This window comes from Cuculus canorus, chromosome Z, assembly GCF_017976375.1.
Source record: "Cuculus canorus isolate bCucCan1 chromosome Z, bCucCan1.pri, whole genome shotgun sequence".
Classification (NCBI taxonomy): Eukaryota; Metazoa; Chordata; class Aves; order Cuculiformes; family Cuculidae; genus Cuculus; species Cuculus canorus.
Genome location: NC_071441.1, coordinates 65,586,921 through 65,606,003, shown reverse-complemented (window position 1 = coordinate 65,606,003; position 19,083 = coordinate 65,586,921). Strand labels below are relative to the sequence as shown.

General features: G+C 36.4%; 1 protein-coding gene across 4 annotated transcripts in view; it reads left to right on the top strand.

The window, feature by feature from the left end:
* Positions 1-19,083, top strand: part of SPEF2 (sperm flagellar 2) — an 88,462-nt gene that overhangs the window by 42,099 nt on the left and 27,280 nt on the right. For all 4 annotated transcript variants that reach the window (XR_008447812.1, XM_054054385.1, XM_054054383.1 and 1 more), the window contains exons 22-28: positions 2,775-2,912; positions 5,473-5,633; positions 6,488-6,674; positions 7,523-7,682; positions 10,044-10,157; positions 12,328-12,466; positions 13,789-14,018. Coding sequence is in view for 3 of the 4 variants with exons in the window: in XM_054054385.1 (XP_053910360.1) it covers positions 2,775-2,912; positions 5,473-5,633; positions 6,488-6,674; positions 7,523-7,682; positions 10,044-10,157; positions 12,328-12,466; positions 13,789-14,018 (1,129 nt within the window). In the remaining variant the exon portion in view is untranslated. The remainder of the gene's footprint in view (positions 1-2,774; positions 2,913-5,472; positions 5,634-6,487; positions 6,675-7,522; positions 7,683-10,043; positions 10,158-12,327; positions 12,467-13,788; positions 14,019-19,083) is intronic.

Sequence of the window (19,083 nt, the reverse complement as noted above, 5' to 3'; positions counted from 1 at the left end):
AAAGTAGAGGAATAAAAATCATCATCTATATTCAAGGGATCTGAAGAGGCTGGACCGCTGGGCTGAGGCCAGTGGCATGAGGTTCAACACAGCCAAATGCCAGGTCCCGCACTTGGGGCACAGCAACCCTATGCAGTGCTACAGACTGGGGGAAGAGTGGCTGGAGAGCTGCACGGAGGAGAAGGACCTGGGGGTAATGGTTGACAGCCGACTGAACATGCGCCAGCAGTGTGCCCAGGTGGCCAAGAAGGCCAATGGCATCTGGCTTATATCAGAAACGGTGTGACCAGAAGGTCCAGGGAGGTGATTCTCCCCCTGTACTCGGCACTTGGTACTGTGTTCAGTTCTGGGCCCCTCACCACAAGAAGTATGTTGAGTCTCTGGAGCGTGTCCAGAGAAGAGCAATGAAGCTGGTGAGGGGGCTGGAGAACAAGCCCTACAAGGAGTGGCTGGGAGAGCTGGGATTTTTTAGCCTGGAGAGGAGGAGGCTGAGGGGAGACCTTATGATTCTCTACAACTACCTGAAAGGAGGTCATGGACAGGAGGGATCTGGCCTCTTCTCCCAAGTGACAGGGGACAGGACAAGGGGGAATGGCCTCAAGCTCAGCCAGGGGAGGTTCAGGCTGGATATCAGGAAAAAATTCTTCACAGAAAGATTCATCAGGCACTGGAACAGGCTGCCCAGGGAGGTGGTTGAGTCACCTTCCCTGGAGGTATTTAAGGAATGGGTTGATGAAGTGCTGAGGGACATGGTTTACGGGAGTGTTAGGAATGGTTGGACTTGATGATCCAGTGGGTCCTTTCCAACCTGGTGATGCTATGATTCTGTGAAAGCTGAGCCCATCTGTGATGCTGATGGCATCTCTGTGATAGCATATTTAAGAAAGGGTAAAAAATGCTGTATGACGTCTATGAGAGAGAAGTGAGAAAATGTGAGATACAACTTCACGGTCACCAAGGTCACTGAAGGAGGAGGTATTCTAGGCACCAAAGCAGAGATTCCCCTGCAGCTCTTGAAAAAGACCACGGTGATTCAGGTTGTCTCCCTGCCGCCCATTTGGGACCTCGGTAAAGCAGATATCTACTCTGTAGCCTCTGGAGGACCCGACGCCAGAGCAAGTGGATGTGACCTGAAGGGAGCTGCAGCCTGTGGAGAGCCCACACCAGAGTATGCTCATAACACCACTTGTGGGCTGTAGGAAAGATCCCACACAAAAGCAGGCATTCTGCTGGGAGTCCACGAAGAACTGCATGCAGCCTGTGGTAAGGACTCTGTGAAGGACTGTCTCACATGTCATCCATACTGGAGCAGAGGAAGAGCATGAGAAAGAAGGAGCAGCAGAGACAAGATGTTGTGAACTGAGTGCAACCGCTGTTCCCCATCCTTCCTGCGCTGGTCGGGGGCAGAGGAGGTAGAAGAGTCAGGAGAGAGTTTGAGCCTGGGAAGAGGAGGTGGGGGGACAGGTGTTTGTAGTTTTGTTTAATTTCTCACTATTCTACTCTTTTATTAATTGGCAATAAATTAATTTCCCCAAGTCAAGTCTATTTTGCATGTGATGGTGAGTGATCTCTCCCTGTCTGTATCCTGACCCACAAGCTTTTCAATCATATTTTCTCCTCCTGTCCAGTCGATGAGGTAGAGCGACCAGCTTGGTGGGCCAGCCAAGTCAACCTACCACTGCAAAACAAATAAGTTATATGCTTGTATCTTTTTTATTCAGTAGCATATGCATGTGTATGGGATTCTACAATGTGGGACAACCATGAATATCTGATGGACTTCACCTTGGATGCCTTCTATCTGTGCCATTGTAATTCGTTAGGTAGCCAAAGGCTATTTATTTGTCAGCTTCCATGTGGTTCTTGTTCAACAGAGAATAACTGAGTTTGACTGGAGTTTTGGATGGGAGAAGAGACACAGAATCTGACATGCTAGGCTGAGACCAAGACCTGGTGAATATGGACTCATTCATCACTTGAAGCCTAAGCTCCTCACTGCCCAGCTAGTAGTCTGGAGCACATTTTCTCTTTATCCCAAAAACGTCATGTGTAATAGAACTACGTGGAGCCTAAGAGACAGCTCATCTGAGCCTATCTTAGCACTGTATAAAATAGCAGTCTTCTTTTCCTAGCGCTTATTATTACGTAGAGGTTTGTCACACTATTTCCATGCAGAGATGGCAGCGGGGAACAGAAGATTAATATGTCCTCAGTGCTGTCAGTAAAACACATAGTGCTGCTATTAAATACAGTTACCAGTTGAAGAGCCTTTACTTGTAAAGAACTATCCACATTAAAGAAAAATAGAATGGAACTACACAAACTGGAAGAATACTTGCACATCATTTTCTCAGAATTTTTCATATTGCACATCTCCTAAAAGTATTCTTGTAAATGAATTAGTTAGCAACCATTCAATGGGAAAGTTTTTGCTGCAGGTGGGACCTTAGCTATTCATATTTTCACATCTTTGTCTAGCTTGGATAGGTCTCTTAGCCTGGTGAAAGCAAGGCTACCTTGTGTTGTTTTCTTCCTACATGTTGCTCTCATACTTTGGATTTTCTGCCTGGCATGTTTGTAAAGCTACTTTCTGTCAGCTTTCTTTAAGTACATAACTCACGACTGCGCTTTGACATTTAGAAAAACAAAGAAAAATCCCCAAATGAGAACATGCTGTATGCACAGGTGAAAAAATTAATTTTCCACAATAAATATTGAAAATATATTTAAGTTTTCTTTCGTCATTGTTTCTTTTATTTCATTTTGTGTTTTAGGACCTAAGAGATCGTCTCTGGGATATCTGCGATAGTAAAAGAGAAGAAGCAGAGCAGGAACGTACAGATATAATGAATGATGGCTGGTTACCAGATTGTTGGGGAATAGCAATGAACCATTTCTTTTCACTTATGCAGGTATGGCTCTACTACAGAGTCTGTGATGAAAGGGAAAAATGAATTGGTTTGGAGGGCAGTAAGCCATAGAAAAATTCCATGTGGTTGGTTTCAAGTAAGTGAGAAACTGAGAATTAAATAAATGAATGTTCTTGTATCTTCTGGATTTATCTAGAAAGTTAGAGACTAAAAGTAGATGATAGCCTATAGATAAAAGTGTTCTTGCAGGCAAGAAAGATTAAGAAAAATGCCATCGTTACTGTTCAGCATTCAGTCTGCAGTGTATAGTGCTACTTTTTGCAGTTTTATCAGCCCAATGAATCTTCTGAGTTTTGTAACAGAATTGTTAAAGCTGTTTATCTTTCTGTGATCACGTTGACATGTGCTCTTAATTTAAAAAGTACATGATTCACTGCTGCTGTAGTTCCACTTGCTGTTAAGACTGTCCAGTGTTTCCCATGTCACAAATTTATTTCAGTTGTATCCTCATCCATATGGCTTGAAATTTTATGTACAGACTAGAAAAAAAACTAAAACTGCCAGGACTATTCTTCAGAATGCAATGTCATTTGTTGATCTTGAGAAAATCCGTTCAAATGTGACCTAGCATTCACACATATAATTTTAAAGTTTTCAAGAGACTATCTTTGTTCATTGGCTTTCCCTTCCCCCATTTCCTCTCATTCAGCCAAACCATTAATTACTTCAGTTCCTGAAGGAAAGTGAAACTTTCCTATGTCTGCTCTTTTAAGTGCATAAATTTTGCAAGGGGCTGCACTGGGCTGAAATAGACTTTTCTGTAAACTGAGCAACCACCCTATGAAAGTTTTGGCAACTGTAAAGACAACAGTGAAAACAGAGCTTTAAACACATGCCATGTGATGCTAATTTGACTGAAAAATAAGTCCTAAGCAGCTTAGGATGCGCTTCCTGCCCCTTAATTCTCTCTGTTATTTTTATATGCTTATTAAACAGGGGAACCACTCTCTAACGTCAGCTGGGTGTTGTGGTAATTTAAGCAAAGTTTGTGAAGTAGCCAGTAGCTATTGTAAAGAATTTAATAACTCTCTTTTCAAAGAGTCTCAATAACACCCTAAGTAAAGACTTAGGTCCACCACCTGAAGTAAGACAATATTTATATAGTTGGACAATATTTATAGTGGACATTATGCAAGTTGATCTCAATGATCCATATGATTTTCTTCTAATATTCTAATATTCCTTCTAATATTCTATGATTATATGATTCTACTATAAATATCAAGTAACTGCTGACTAACTAAGCAACATTCATCCTGTAATTAGGATATTTATATGATTGTGTATTTAAAAAATATATCTTAAATTGTATGCATAAGGGAGCCAAATTAAAGTAATACTGATGAGCCTAAATCTTGTACTTTTCTCCTTTTATAGTCATATAAAATTTTGCAACTCTAATTGTCTTCTAGCAAAATTTCACTGACATGTTAATGCAGTCCAGAGGAGATATACTACGAATCTAATTTGATCTGTCTTATGTGAACAGGTGGAATAGCCATTTAAAATTACAAATATATGTGTTACCCATATATAAGCATTTTTTCTGAAAGGAAAATGCAACATTTTTACTTTGCTTACTTAGTATATTATACTCCAAATAAATGAATTTTAATGCTAAAAGCATGGAACTAAAAATATGGTAACTGTATTTTTATGATATAGCTTTGTTTGAGAAACAGCCAAAAATAGGCTTCTTTGTGCTTAAGCTCTCTGTCTGTGGGTTTTTCTGTGGGAAGTTACATATATTCTCCAGGTGGTTCTGTTACTGTATAAACATATAGATTTGTATAAATGCCGTTTATCAGATTTCTTTCCACCCTTCCGTGTAAACACTGTTATACTAGAAGATTTTCTTTCTCTGTGACTTATGGATAAGTGCTGGTTTACACCACAAAGGTTTTATCCTTTGTTTTGTGAATGTGGTTTTGCGCATTTTCCCATGAATATTTAGTATAGTTTTGTCAGTTAGAAAATAACACCGTCCTGTATCAGTAACTCAAACATGGCAGGTGTTAAATGTTTTTTGAATCATACTTGATTTCTTCTGAGACAATTCACACATAAAGATCTTCAGGATACTTAGGTGTGTAAAGACTGTTGATTTTTTTGGCCCAGAAAAACTGTATGGCTTTTAAGATTTTCTCCATCACTCAACTCATTTTATTTTATGCTATTAAGGATGTTAATTATTTTGAACAAAAAAAGGTCCCTATAATGTGTTGGTTCTGCAATAATTGCTATTGTAGAATTACATATACTTCAAAATATATTGTAATTAAATTTAATGCATCAAACATTAATTTTTGTAAATAATTTTTCCTATTCTAACAATATGAATTTTATTAAAAGTTAGAAATATCTGTGTGAAGACATTATCGATGCAAGTAAAATTATGCATTAAATACACTATACAGATATGGTAATGTTTCTTCTTCTCCCTGAAACTTAGAGTTGTTTATGCTGTCTTGTCTTTAGAAGTGTAACAGAAATTTGGTTTGTCCTGTTTGGAATTGCAACCTTTCTGTCCTTTTTTCTTGAGGCTGAAGTGGATCGTTTCCAAGACACAAAAAGGCTTCTTCATGACTATTATACGGCAATGGAAGGAAAAATCCCAACAAATGACAGTCAAGATTTTACTAGAATCCAATTGTTAGATATTATTGATGTAGAGCAGAAAGAAGATCAAAACAAATTAAGAAGGTAGAAATGCATTGTTAAATTGTATAAATATCAACAGATAAAATGCGCTGATATCTTTGTGGGTGTATATGGAAATATGTGTGTGTATATTTCAAAGGATAGGAAAGTAAGAATTTTTAGAGATTAGACTCAAATAATGACTCTTGAGTCACCTTATGAGTTTAACTTATCCCAAATTTTTTACTGATTTACTTATTGCATTTTCACTAATACAGCTCTGAATTATAAAACAGTTTAAAAGCTGCCTTAGAAAGAAATCTGATGTAGAAACGTTTCCTACTTCTCTCTGTATTGCTGACAGTTTCCAGCGCAATCCTTGCATAACTAAGTTGATTATTATTATGGAACATTACCAGGTTTTAAATATGTATAGGCAAACATAATTAAATGGGTTGCATAATGACAAATATAAGTCAAAGCAACCTTGAAAGACACCAGATCTGAATGCCATATTAAAGGAAAACATACTATCAAATAAGTAATTTAAGAATATAGAAAATGCTGTCAATAATGAAACCTGCTTTTTTTTTAATAGTTACAATTCATTTAGAAACCATCAGAGTAATGTGATTGTGCTTCTAGCCAATGTGGAATGCATCAGGAGATCACACAGTCATTTAACACAGTTTTATACATCGATTATTATTCCTTAGCTTCTGTAGTTAAACTAGGCAATTTTCTTGTCATCCACATATTCTACTTCTGTTTTTCATAAGGGAAGTTCATCCCCTTTCTGTTGCTGTGGCAAATTTTTAAAATAACACTTGTTCTCTTAATATATTCTCCAATATAGTTATAAATTAACACTTTTTATAAAGAGGTATGTGAATTATGCTTTGTATGTTATTTTTAAGTATTCCTCTAGTTTCTCGGAAACTGTTTTCACCAGAAATAAATATTACAAAGTCAAAAAGCAAGGGGACTCTACAGAAGAGTTCTAGGGATGAGAATTCTTCTGAAATTGAAGTAACCGCATTTGGGAAAGGTGAAAACCTTATTACTGATACATGGCAAGTAGCAGTAACAGCAGTATCAGATATGGTAAGGGATGTTTTATTTCCTTTTCTGTATTGGACAGTCAATGCCTCCCATTCATTATGCAGCAAAAACACACAGCCTTCACACTGTGTGTCTTTTTCATGCCTCTTGCTCTACCATTGATATTTCCATTGAATATGGTGGCATTTCTAAGAGGAAAAGATTGGAATCCATCTATTTATTGCATTTCCAGCACCTCTGTATTTACAACCAACTTTCATTCTGTTACTGAGACAAATACCTTGAATGATGACTGTATGTACCTACTTCATGAGAAACTCTCCTTTTCCCCTCAATAGAAGTGTGACAAGAGGAGCAATTTTTATCCTGTAATGCAGCTTTTGATTAAATCTTTCACAACACATTCTTTTATATATATATATAGCTACCTTCTTTTATATATATATAGCTTTCACAACACATTCTTTTTATATATATAGCTAGAAGTAAATAAGAAATAAAGTAGGTGGACTTTTCCATTGTTGGTTTGTAGATTCAGATTTTTTTTTTCTCTTTGGTCATTCTAGTGTAAGTTAATTTCTGCACCTTTGCAGTGTCACTGTACTCTTGCTTTGCGTACTGTTCATTCTCACATATCTTACTTTCTCCCAGAGTACAGATAACGAGTTATAAGAATTAAAACCACTATTTCCCTGGTTTGCATTTTTGCTGTAGAATTTTATTTTTTATAAATAACCAAAATGTAATCAATCTAATAACTTAAAATATCTCCTTTGTTTTATTTATGTGTATATGTCTTAGAGAGTGCTTTCAGTAATTATAGGCTATTTAAACAATAATTGCATAGCACTGATATTACGTACTTTACTATGTGTGACTGTGGTGTCAAGGTAACTGCTGAAATACAGTCTAGAGAAATGGAGGAAGAACAGCAGCAACTAGGACTGAAAGGTGATCTGAAATCTTCACGGTCAACATCAGGCAAAGCTGCTGGGAGGGGTGCCAAAGATATGAAAAAGCTTTCTTCCAAATCAGCTACTAAAAAAAAAGGTATTTGAAACGCAGACTTTATTTTAGCAGTGCTTGGAAATTACTGAAATGTAAATATGTCAGTGATACAGGAAAGAGTAAGCAAAGATGGTTCGTTTGGGTTTAATTCCTCTTTTTAAATGTCAGATGTGGCATATCTATGTGAGAAGCTGGTTGTGCTAAAGAAGTTCAGAGGCTTTTAAATGGCAATTGTGTTTATTTAATCATATCTGGTGGTGTTATTATTATGTAGGAATAAACATTCTAAATCAAACCCAGAAAGTACATGTTAATTTATTTCCATACAATGTTAGGGAATTAAATACTTAGAACTAGTTTATCAAGTCAAATTAAATAAAATTCCACTAAATTCTACCTACTTTCCAGCCATAAATCAAAATAATTCAAAGATTAAAATAAAAGTACTGCAATAGAATGGGTAAATTATCCAATACCCTAAGATACTTTGGAATTTATTTGTCAGCCATATAGTAGCATGGATCTATCAAAGTTCATCACAGTGTAAGTAACGAAAATAAAATCTAATGGCATATATAGTCCTAACAAAGAGCAGACTCCCATTGAGTAAGATCTTGCATGTAGGCCTTGCAAGAATCTATCCAACCATGTGAGGATAAAACATGTATTTTTAAAAGGGTCAGCATACAAACTCCTGTCTCTTTAGCCGAGTAATTCAGGCAGTCTGCCCCCGGGGAAACCTGGCATGCAATGCTGTTCATATATTGTTTCATAAACACTTCCTTGAGCTGGTAGTGGTTTAAGTAACTTCCACTTCTTTCTGCAAAATGATGTGCTTCTGCAGGAAGTGAGGCTGGCAGCCTAAACCTTGCAGCAGCCTGAACCTTGCGGCTTTTGTAAAGACATTTTGCATAGCAGAGAGGGGCTTAGGCCCTGGGAGAGTAGCCTAAAGAGCAGGTATTCCATTCCGAAGTGAGAAAGATGTAACTGCAGAGTTGCTAAACGTAAAGTCCATGACTTTTTTCTTTGACAGACATGTTATTTGCGTTGTAGTCCATGTTCTATCTCTTGTTAATTCTGCCCATAGTGGAGTGAATGAGTATAGACCTGCAAATACCTAGCCATGTGGACACCTGATTTGTGAGCCCCAGGGAGCGTTAGGTGTGTGTTCAGCTGCTTAGTCCAGCCAAGACAGCAGCAGATTGTCAGATTTCCAGTAAAGCTTTGTGATAAAATATCAGCGGCTATCACCTATCATATGCTATGTGGCTAGGCTGGGTTTGTGGACTGCTTTTTGAAACTAAATATTTGTTCAGATCTGGCACTAGATAACTTACCTGAAATAACAAAACTGTAAAGTGGCAGGACTGCAGCTACAACTCGGCTGTTCATTACTTATAGTAGAAGATACCAAATGATGTAGCTGTACCTGAAGTATCGACTGATGTAGCTGTACCTGAAGTATCAACTTTGATTTCATGACAGTGTTATGCTAGCACTCCTGCAACAGAATTCCCTAGAATACAGCTACAGGCTTGTAGCCGAGTGTTACAACTTAGCATATGTAAACATTATCACTTCTAGATTTGACTGCTTTATGCTGACCTTATGTATCATGCAGATGCCATTATTATTTTCTGCAGGAGCTCCATCTGCTTTTCTTCTAGGACAAAGCAGTTATAAATACTTTAATATTTTTAAGTAGTAGTCAAATTGTTGTGGCTGCAGAATTTCATTCAGTCTTTAAAAACATGATAAAATATTCTTACAATGACTATTCACAGGTATGTAAGTTAAAACAAGCTACAAAAGCTGCTGGCAGAATGGTTTAGAGAGGCATGAAATAACATAATTTTTTCTGATATACTATAATTTTTTAAAAAGTATCATTATTATTATATTCACTGCTGTGATGATTACTGATGATATAACAGCATTTTTAGTACATTTTGCTAAACTTCAATTTGTTTCAGAAGAAACAGTTACCATTCAAAACAGTTACCTCAAAAGAGGTTTATTTATGTGCTGTTTTTCATAAATAGATTTTAGGGTCATTAGGGTGTTTTGACCATCTAGGATCACAATGGAGGCCTACCTATTTCCATCATGAATTTCCATTCAGAAATACATTTTAGAATGTTATTTAACCAATTTTAACACAGTCATATAGGCTGGAGGAATTTTATGCAGTGTTAATTTTAGCATGTCTTGCAGATGTGCATCACATTTGAAGAAATCTAAATATGTTATGATTCCTGAGTATTCTCTTAAACACTCACATCAAGTAAAGTGGGAAGTGACATTTTTCGTTTGAAAAAGCATGCTTTATTTTGAGTGCCTCTGTACAGAAACACAAACTTACTAGCAAAGTTCAAAGACTGTGAGGGGTCTATTTTCCTACAGGACCATGTCCTACTGCATCTGTGGCTGAAGTTCCTGTCAACCCAGAAGAATTAAAGAAACAAGAACTGGTGCTTAAAATAAAGCAAGAATATTTCAGTGCCTTGAAACATGAGGGTATGTTACTATTTGGTTACCTGTATTGGGGGATAATTGTTATTCCTGATTTAAGTAGTGTAATAGTCAAAACTAGACAGATCTTCCTGGGAAAATGGAAGGGTAAATCAGGAGGGGGGAGAAAGGAGTGTCTGGAGAAATTAGAAAATCTATAAGGGTGGTAGTCATCAGTGGTTTTGTGGTAAATATATTTAAAATAGAAATGTGTTTTTCATTCTTCTTTTTGTTCTCTTTTGTTTTATTTCATTTCATTTTCCGTGACTAAGCAAGTATTCATCATGAGAGAATAAGTTCCACATAGGTGGCTAGCCAGTCTTCAGCATCCAATTGAATTGAATTCAGTATTTGAAATGTTTCGGTTTAGGAGATAATTTGCTGGCAACTATTTATTTAATTGATGCTCTTCTGACTCCCTCTTCTGCAAGCTGCATGAGATTCAAACAGCAAGACACATTTTGTGTTTATTCTTCTAAACCCTTTTCCGGACAGACCCTTCCAAATACAATGTATTGTTCAGTCTTTCTGTCTCTCTGTCTTTCTTACCGAATAACTGTCAAGGTCAATTTGAGCCAAAAGTAGAGGCCTGAAAACCAGAAGTCAGCTTTATTTGAAGATGGGTTTAGATTAGAGGAAAGAGACCTCTTGCTAAAAGGAAGATAGAGCATAGCTGATAGAGATTCTGTTTGGCAACTGTTGGCAAGCCCATCATCACATATGGTACCTCCTTAGCAGGGCTAACTTTTGCATAGTATGAAATAGGCTTTACGGAAGTCCAGATAGATAACATACATTGGGTTTCTCATCTCCACTGATGAGGTTACCTGGTCATATAAAGCCAGTATGTTGGTCAGGCAGGACTTGCCCTTGGTGAAGCGGCTGGCTGTGTCTAATCACCTCACTGTGCTCCATTGTGCTTTAGCATAGCTTCTAGGAGGATCTGTTCCACGATCCAAGATACTTTCAGTTGCTTGGAACCTTTACCATCAAATGAAATAACCATATTTGCCATCAACTAAAATAATCCTCTGTGAGACGCCATCCATTCTATTTTTTAAATTTTGAACATCAACTCTTTCTTACTCAAACCAGAAACTGTGCAGTGTTGTGTTCTACTGTGTCTGAGAAATAATATTGAAAGGACATGGCTTACACTTTTCAAGGTCCATCTTTCTACACTGACTGCCTAAAGAAAATTTCAGCCCCAAACCTAAGTATTTTGTGAACTTAGTATAGAATAAGTACTGTAATGCAAATAATTTTACAGTCTTTAAATTTGAATTCACTGTACCAATTACTATATAATATTGTTTAAAAGATTCTGTAATGCAGAAGGTTAAATATAAATAAATACCAAGGTGAATACTGAATTTGCCTTCCGTTTGAAAATAATCCCTAGCTACTGGTCCTCTTTTCTTATCTTCTTTTGTAAGGCTTTGAATGTAAGGCTTTCAATGCCTGTTCCATGTGTCTCTCAATACTTTATATTAGCTGCCTTTTCATCAGGTTAACATCCTCTTCTCTTTGGACATTGCTGACTTGTCCATTTCTTGTCCTTTTTTTTTTAATTTAAGCATTAGCCTCTCAGTGAGAGACTGATTGGTTTTCTGTTGTTTTATACTATGCATGATTTTAGTGGAAGTGAATTATTTTCTAATTGCTCACTAACCGAAATATTTTCAAATACAACCTGAATTTTAGGATGTGAAATAGTCATATGCAGGAAGCTTGGAGCAATTTAATTTTAAAGAGCTGGAGGTTGGAAACAGAAAACAAACTCTTGTTGTGATTAAATGAATAATGATTTAGATATATTTTCTATAAAATTTATCCATAACAGGGTGCTCACATTTGCATCATTAAGCTTCTAGGTTTGTTTGTATGGTGTTAATTTAATTTTATGCCACTGTCTATTTAAACATCTCCTGCACCTCTGTGTAATTTTTATTAGGTTATTGTTATGTTTTCAATTCTAATGCTTATAGAGGACACACTTTTGTAAAATACATAGTGCAGTAAGGGTGATTCTGAAAAATAATTTGTTCAAGAATATATGAAATTAAGTATTCTTACTGCCTAAATACAGGTTAATGTGTTAAACCTTAGTTAGTCAAGACTGAGAATTTTCCTCAAATTTTATTTATTAATTATTATTATGTTACTGTTTAAACAGAGGCAGCTACAAAATCTCGACTAGAACTTATAAAAGAAAAAGCTTTGTCATTTGTTGAAGACTTAACAATGAAAGCAGAAGAGACTTATAGAGATATGGAAAAGTGGCTTGGAATGAGGTTCCTGGCAGAAATGTCCAGGTAATGTGTACCAGATTTTAAACAGGATATGTTTATTTTACTATGCTAGGAAATACAGTTTTTTATTTAGAAGCAAATAACTTGGAAAAAAAAAGTAAAAAATAATTGTTTTATTTAATTAGCTGGGTTTTAATTTTATCTTAAATACCCAAATGGTAATAACTTGGATGTTTAGGAGGGCCGCTGGCAATAGAACAGGTAATCATCAGTTCTGATGGTTTTCTAGACGACAGATTCAGCAGATTTGCAAGCATCAGCAGACTACTAATTATTCCATTTCATAGAAGCTTTATATCATTTCAGTGTCTTCTGTCACTTTGTATTGTAGGCTTATTTTCTTTGCTCTGTTTTACACATGCTGAAAAATTCCACCTACTTGTATTACCACTGCATATAACATTTCTCAAATTTATTTCACTATTCATTAAAAAAAGTTCGTTATAATTTTTCTATCCCAGTAAATAAAATGTGCATCGGACCACTCTATGATACTTAGGCCATCTGGCATAGAATGGCCTTTGTCCATGTCATTAAAGTATTTTACTGTGCAAGAGAAAGGAGTCACTTAGCTTTTTGGGAAACATTACTGGCCTGCACACTTGTGACAGTGCCAGCTGATCCATGTCAGAGCAAGCCCAAGACAAGTCATGAAGGTAGGCTGTGAAGGCTGTAGCAGGCATTAGCACCAGGAGGTGGAGCTCTGCCTGCCAGCCACTTTTATTGGCTCTCCTGACAAAAACAATACCTACCAAAGACACCACACATACGGAACTTACATACGTCCTTCATGTCCTTTGATGTAACATCCTGGACCAAACCTGTGTCTAGTTGTACATGGTAGACGGATGACTTATTTCCCTGTGTAAGTATTGCTCATGGTGCTTGAAACAGGAGTACATACGTTCCTCTACAATGCTACTTTTAGTAAGTGCTTTGAGCAGCAGTAATTTAGAAGCAGAGCGGAAGTAAAGGCATTGAGAGATGCCTTAGCTGAGAGAAGGATAATTACAGATAGACCACGTCCATTCCACTGTTATAAAATGTGTGGAATAAAGAAAGTCTCATCTTTCAGTATTTTTCCATCAGGTCTCTCCTGTGGCTTAGTTCTGCCTTTATATAAGTTTCTTACCACAGTCAAAAGTTATCTTGCTGTCATAATAGGAGTACCTATCATAACAATTTTGCTGTGTACAGAATTCACACAGAGGATTTGTAATATTTACTTCAGGAAAGCTCTCAAAGTGTAAACACATTAAAATTTGAACATACATTATTAACATTGTGTATTAAAAATATTGTTTTCTGCATTTATGCTTTCACAGTGTTGAAAAGCTGATTGAAGTTGCACGGCACCATATTGAGAGTTGTAGCAAAATCCAATATGAAATGACTTTAGAAGAAACAGATTTCTTCATCAACAGTGATGTAAAAGTGATTCCTGACCCTGTTCCTGCACCACAAGTTCCACATGTAGAGACATCTGGAAGTGGTACTTTAACCATTTCACAACTAACTACATTTCATAAGCAGTTTCTACAAGTGGCACCTAAAGGTGAGAAAAGGTTTTTTTTTCACTCATGAAAGACTGTTGCTTACCAACTTGAAATTAAAGGTAACTGCTGCAAATTAGCTATATTGTACTACAGTTAAAGACAGTGCCGCATACAAAAACAAAGTTATAGTGCAGAATATGAAAAATGTTAAACACCAGACCACTTGAAAGCTTTTAGTCTCTTTGCTATGGGCTTTGTATCCTCAAGACCATGTACTTCATATTCCTCTACCAGGTGTGTCTGTAATATGTTTTAAAGAGAGGTATGTATCATGCTTATTTTGCTTAAAGATCATTTCAAAAGCAAGTCTTTAATTCGTTTACTAATTCAGAGCTCGGTGAAAACTGAAACTGTATTATTTTAAACACATTTTTTAAAGAAAATGGTATTTTCATGAAACTATTAACCATTATGTTCTTCCAGTCAATGTGTGCCAGTTGTTTTGGGTGATTTTGAAGTCTTAACTCAGATGTGTACTTTTTTTTTTCATTTGTAGTTGTGTTTATTTTGTGCCTGTTCTATAATTATAGGAACTTTAGGCTGAAGGTGCTTGACGAGGCTTCCTTGCAAAACTTAAAGCTGCTGTGTAAATGTCATAAAATGGTTTAGGCAGTTCTAAACTGAGATGGAAAGTAGTTGTAGTTTTAGGTTTCACTACTACCAGTGTTTCATATTATAATTTTACTATGATTGCCACTAAGATCGTGAAATACAATGTGTAAACATGTACTTACAGTTTGTATCCAACTCTTGCCATATAATAAGATCACAAAGGCACAAAGAAGTTGAATTTAATTCTTAATCAAGAAATGCTTTTCATGTGCATTTGCGGAAAAATTCCACTAGCTTTTGAGCATTAACTCATATGTAAGCAGAAGGATGTTTCCAGTTGTCCTTTAGAGAGATGCATAGTATTATACCTGTAGTGCCAGAGCATGGATGAGCTTGCAAGCATTCCAAACTCTTCTGTAGAGATTGAAACATCAGATATTACACATATAAAGCCATTTGAGACTAAAAATCTCTATAGTTGGAGTTATTACATAGTGCCGTAGAGGTGGAAAACAGACACCAGTTTGACTGGTCATTCCACTTAAAAGTTCTTCTTTTGTTTTAAATCATTTATTCATTAAGATATTTGAAACTGAACAACTTTGTGTAGTACAAATTCTAATATCTTGGCATATTTAATACAGAACAAGTTATTATCCTTGTACATTTATAATAGCTGGCAAAAAGACAAATTAATTTGTTACTGTTCTACAATACTGTCTTTTTGATTATATGTTATATATTCACTAAAGTTACCCAAGATGACTTGCGCAGCTATCCAAAAAAGTAAGTATCTTCATTTAATAGTCACTAGACAGTAGAAGAATGCTGTTACATGTCCTCTGGGATCTTATTTGAGACAATAATTTGTTATCATGCCTCCTCAGTAGTCTCTAGCTGAACAAAAAAGGGAAAAATACCAGAGCACTCATCACACTGGCAATGAAACTGCAGATAGCAGCTCTAAAGGAGATACAGAAAAGTAGCACACTAGTCCCTGTGTTGGAGAATCTCTAAACAGATCTGGATTTGCTGCCAGACATCTTAATTTTATAATTTTCCCTCATCTGAGCAGTTCCCTGAGCATTCATAATGGAAATCCATGCACACAAGGCTTAGGCTGTAAGGTAAGTCTACCTATTTAAATGGAATAAATCTACCCATTTTCTGTATTATGTGAAGAGCAGAATTCCTAAAGTTGTTCTAATAATGGAAGTCGGGTTTATTTTCTGTGACAGTAGAGAAATTGCGTGAAGAAGAGTTTTACCTAGAAACTGAAGCAAAACAGAGTAACAAAGGAGAAATTATTATTTTGGAAAAAAATGAGTATGTAAACACTTTTCTCAAAGGATATTTGACAAATGTCAAAAGGATGTCTTTTCCAGATATGTTTGACAAATTGCCAAATGAAAGCAAAAAAGAGGAATGTCAATATATCTAAAAATTATTTAGTATTTACAAAAGAAATGTTATACAAATTGTAAACAGCTTTGTGTTTTTTAGGAATTTAATGTATTCAAGAATTGCTGTTTCATCATAGACAACTTTGTTCTGTCCTGCACACTTGGTTCTCCATGGAAACGTGTTACTCACTGTTCTAGACACCAATGGATGACAAATACGATGTATGCTGGACCTTCGTGCCTACTGACACAGCCTTTCATTCGATAAGGAAATACTTAATATATTATTTTTTTATTATCCCAAGTATAGTTGCCCAAATTCAAGGTGGCCCTGCAGTACTGGTTAATTTCACTAACTCCTTTAATTAATTTGTCAACAGTGTTTTAATATATTGCCTCAGGAATGTGCTCCTTTTTTATAAGAAGAACTGGCAGGTCTTAAAACGGAGTTGCTAACACTTTTTTTTTTCTTTTCTATAGTTTCTTTGGATGTGTTGTGTGCTTATCAACAAAATGAACTAATTATCTAATTTACTTCATCCCATTTGATTCCTTTTAGCACTGTATTCTTCTTACAACCACATATATTGTCAGTTCAGTTAGCATGCATCTGGAATTTCCGAATTTTCTTCCAAAGGTACTTCAGAGAATGCAATTTTGGTAGTGTTTTTCATTAGCAAACAAATCAAAACAGATTCATTCCCAAACTTTTTTTCTCCGTTGTATGACTGGATTACACAAGGGAATTTTAAATTTTATTTGTTTTTTTCACAGTCATGATCTTCATTTACCATTCCAGTTTGAATTATATAATGGATTATTCATCAGAAATAAAGTTTAGTCGGGCTTTAAACACTTCTATATCCTGTATTCAACAAATGTTTAAAATGCATATTTTAAAAAATTATGAAATCGTCTGCTAAGGTGTGAACTAACCTGATTCCAGATTTGGTAAACGTAGAGGACAGCCACTGGCCAAATTGTATTGCTGTGTCTTTTTTAGTAGTAGATCTGTCGGTTGAGTTTTACTGTGTTGCTAGATTTGGAACAGATAGATGTAGTAAAGTGTGCTTCTATTTCAACTGAGAGTTTCCCTTCTTAATAGAACGTTTTGGTGAGAGCAATAATCAGGTTCTGCTATATCTTCCCAAACACGTTTGTAGAAACAGTTCAAGAGCTTACAATAATAACCTACATGTTCTGACTTTGATGTGAATAGGGAGTGAAGTTTGTATGTCTCATTTTTCGTTTCTTATTACAACCCCCTGGTTCCCCGTATTTGGACTGTAACATTTTTAAGGTGATATTTATTTTCAATGTTCTTTTTTAAAAATGTGAAAATAAAACCAGACATGTTTATAGACTAAGGAAGTAGACAAATTCTATAGATTAAAAATACCTGGACTTCTGGGATATAAAGCACTTCATCAGACATCCAGAGCAGATACAATACCACTCCCTACAATTAATAGAAAATTTGGTAATTCTGTTAACTTAGTTTCACTTACACCTCTTGTTAGGTCTCTTACTAAATCATGTATGTTATTTAATTTAAGAATCCTGTGACTGTTTAAGTACAGTTTTAAAATCTGTCTATCCAATTACTTTTATGTTACATATTTAATGTTTATATATGTTTCTGTCCACTTGAATATGTATATCCAAGTATTCAGATCTCAGTCAACATGACTGAAGAACTCTCCTTTTCCCTCATTGCATCTGTACAGCAACAGGAATACCTTACTCTGTACGATTCTAAATTTAAAATCTCAACTCTTGCTAATTAGTAAAGACTGGGCATGTAACATATCAAAATCAGTAATAATCAGTGAATAACTGAAGTAAATATTTACGGTGAAAATCACCTGCAGAGAGTGATGAGTGTCTCAAAATCTTGAGGTGAACGAATCCCTATTTTTAAGACTCTGTATTTTTCATCCGATGACAGACATATCCCACACTACTAGCTTTTAGAATACCAAAGTTAAATTAATATAGTTCAGCCTCAAGGTTAATTTAATTAATTTATCCATTATATCTGTGCTACAGGCCCTGGGGCATAATTTGCATAGATCATTATCCAAATTGTTTGTCAGAAATTGCAGTGGAAACCTTTTTCTCAGTAAAAATGAAGGGGAGTACAAATATTTTCAAATGTTTTGGTAAAATTTGATTAAAAGGGAATAAAATGTTAACACAATTCTCATCTCAAGTGTAGGTTTACAATCACTTCTTATTTTGCCCCTATATAGGTTTATAACCTGTGTCTTTCCTCCCATTCCTCAGTCAGGGAAATTGTTTCATCCTGAGTTATGTGCCTTACCTGTGTTAAGGCACACAAAGAACAGGGAGGTGATTTAAGACAGCCAGCATGACGTCACCAAGGGCAAGTCCTGCGTGACCAACCTCATGGGCTTCCATGATGCAGTGACTACCTTAGTGAAAAGGAGAAGAGCAACGGATGTCATCTGGCTGATGTTGTGTTAAGGCCTTTGACAGAGTCCCCGCACAACATCCTTCTTGCTAAAATGGAGAGAGATGGGTTTGATGGGTGACCTATTTGTTGGACAAGGGATTGGCTGGATGGTCACATTCAGGGAGTAATGTCCAGAGCTCAATGTCTTGATGAAGATCAGTGGTGGGTCGTGTCCTTTCGGGGTCCTAACTCAGATCAGTTCCGTTTAATATTATCTTCATCGATGACACAGACACTGGGATAGAGTGCACCCTCAGTGAGTTTGAAGATGACACCAGGCTGAGTCGTGGGGTTGATGTGCCTGAGGGGCAGGATGCTGTCCAGAGGGACATGGGCAAGCTCAATAAGTCGGGGTATATGAGCCTCCTGGGGTTCAACACGGCAAAGAGCAAGGCTGTGCACATGGGTCAGGGTAACCCTCAATATCAACACAAGCTGGGAAATAGAGGGATTGAGAGCTGGACATGAGCTGGCAATGTGCACTTGCAGCCCAGAAAGCCAACCATATCCTGGACTGCATCAAAAGAAGCATGGCCAACAGGTCAAGGGAGGTGATTCTTCCTCCCTACTTCCCACCTGGAGTACTGTGTCCAGCTCTGGAATCCTCAACGCAGGAAAGACATGCACCTAACA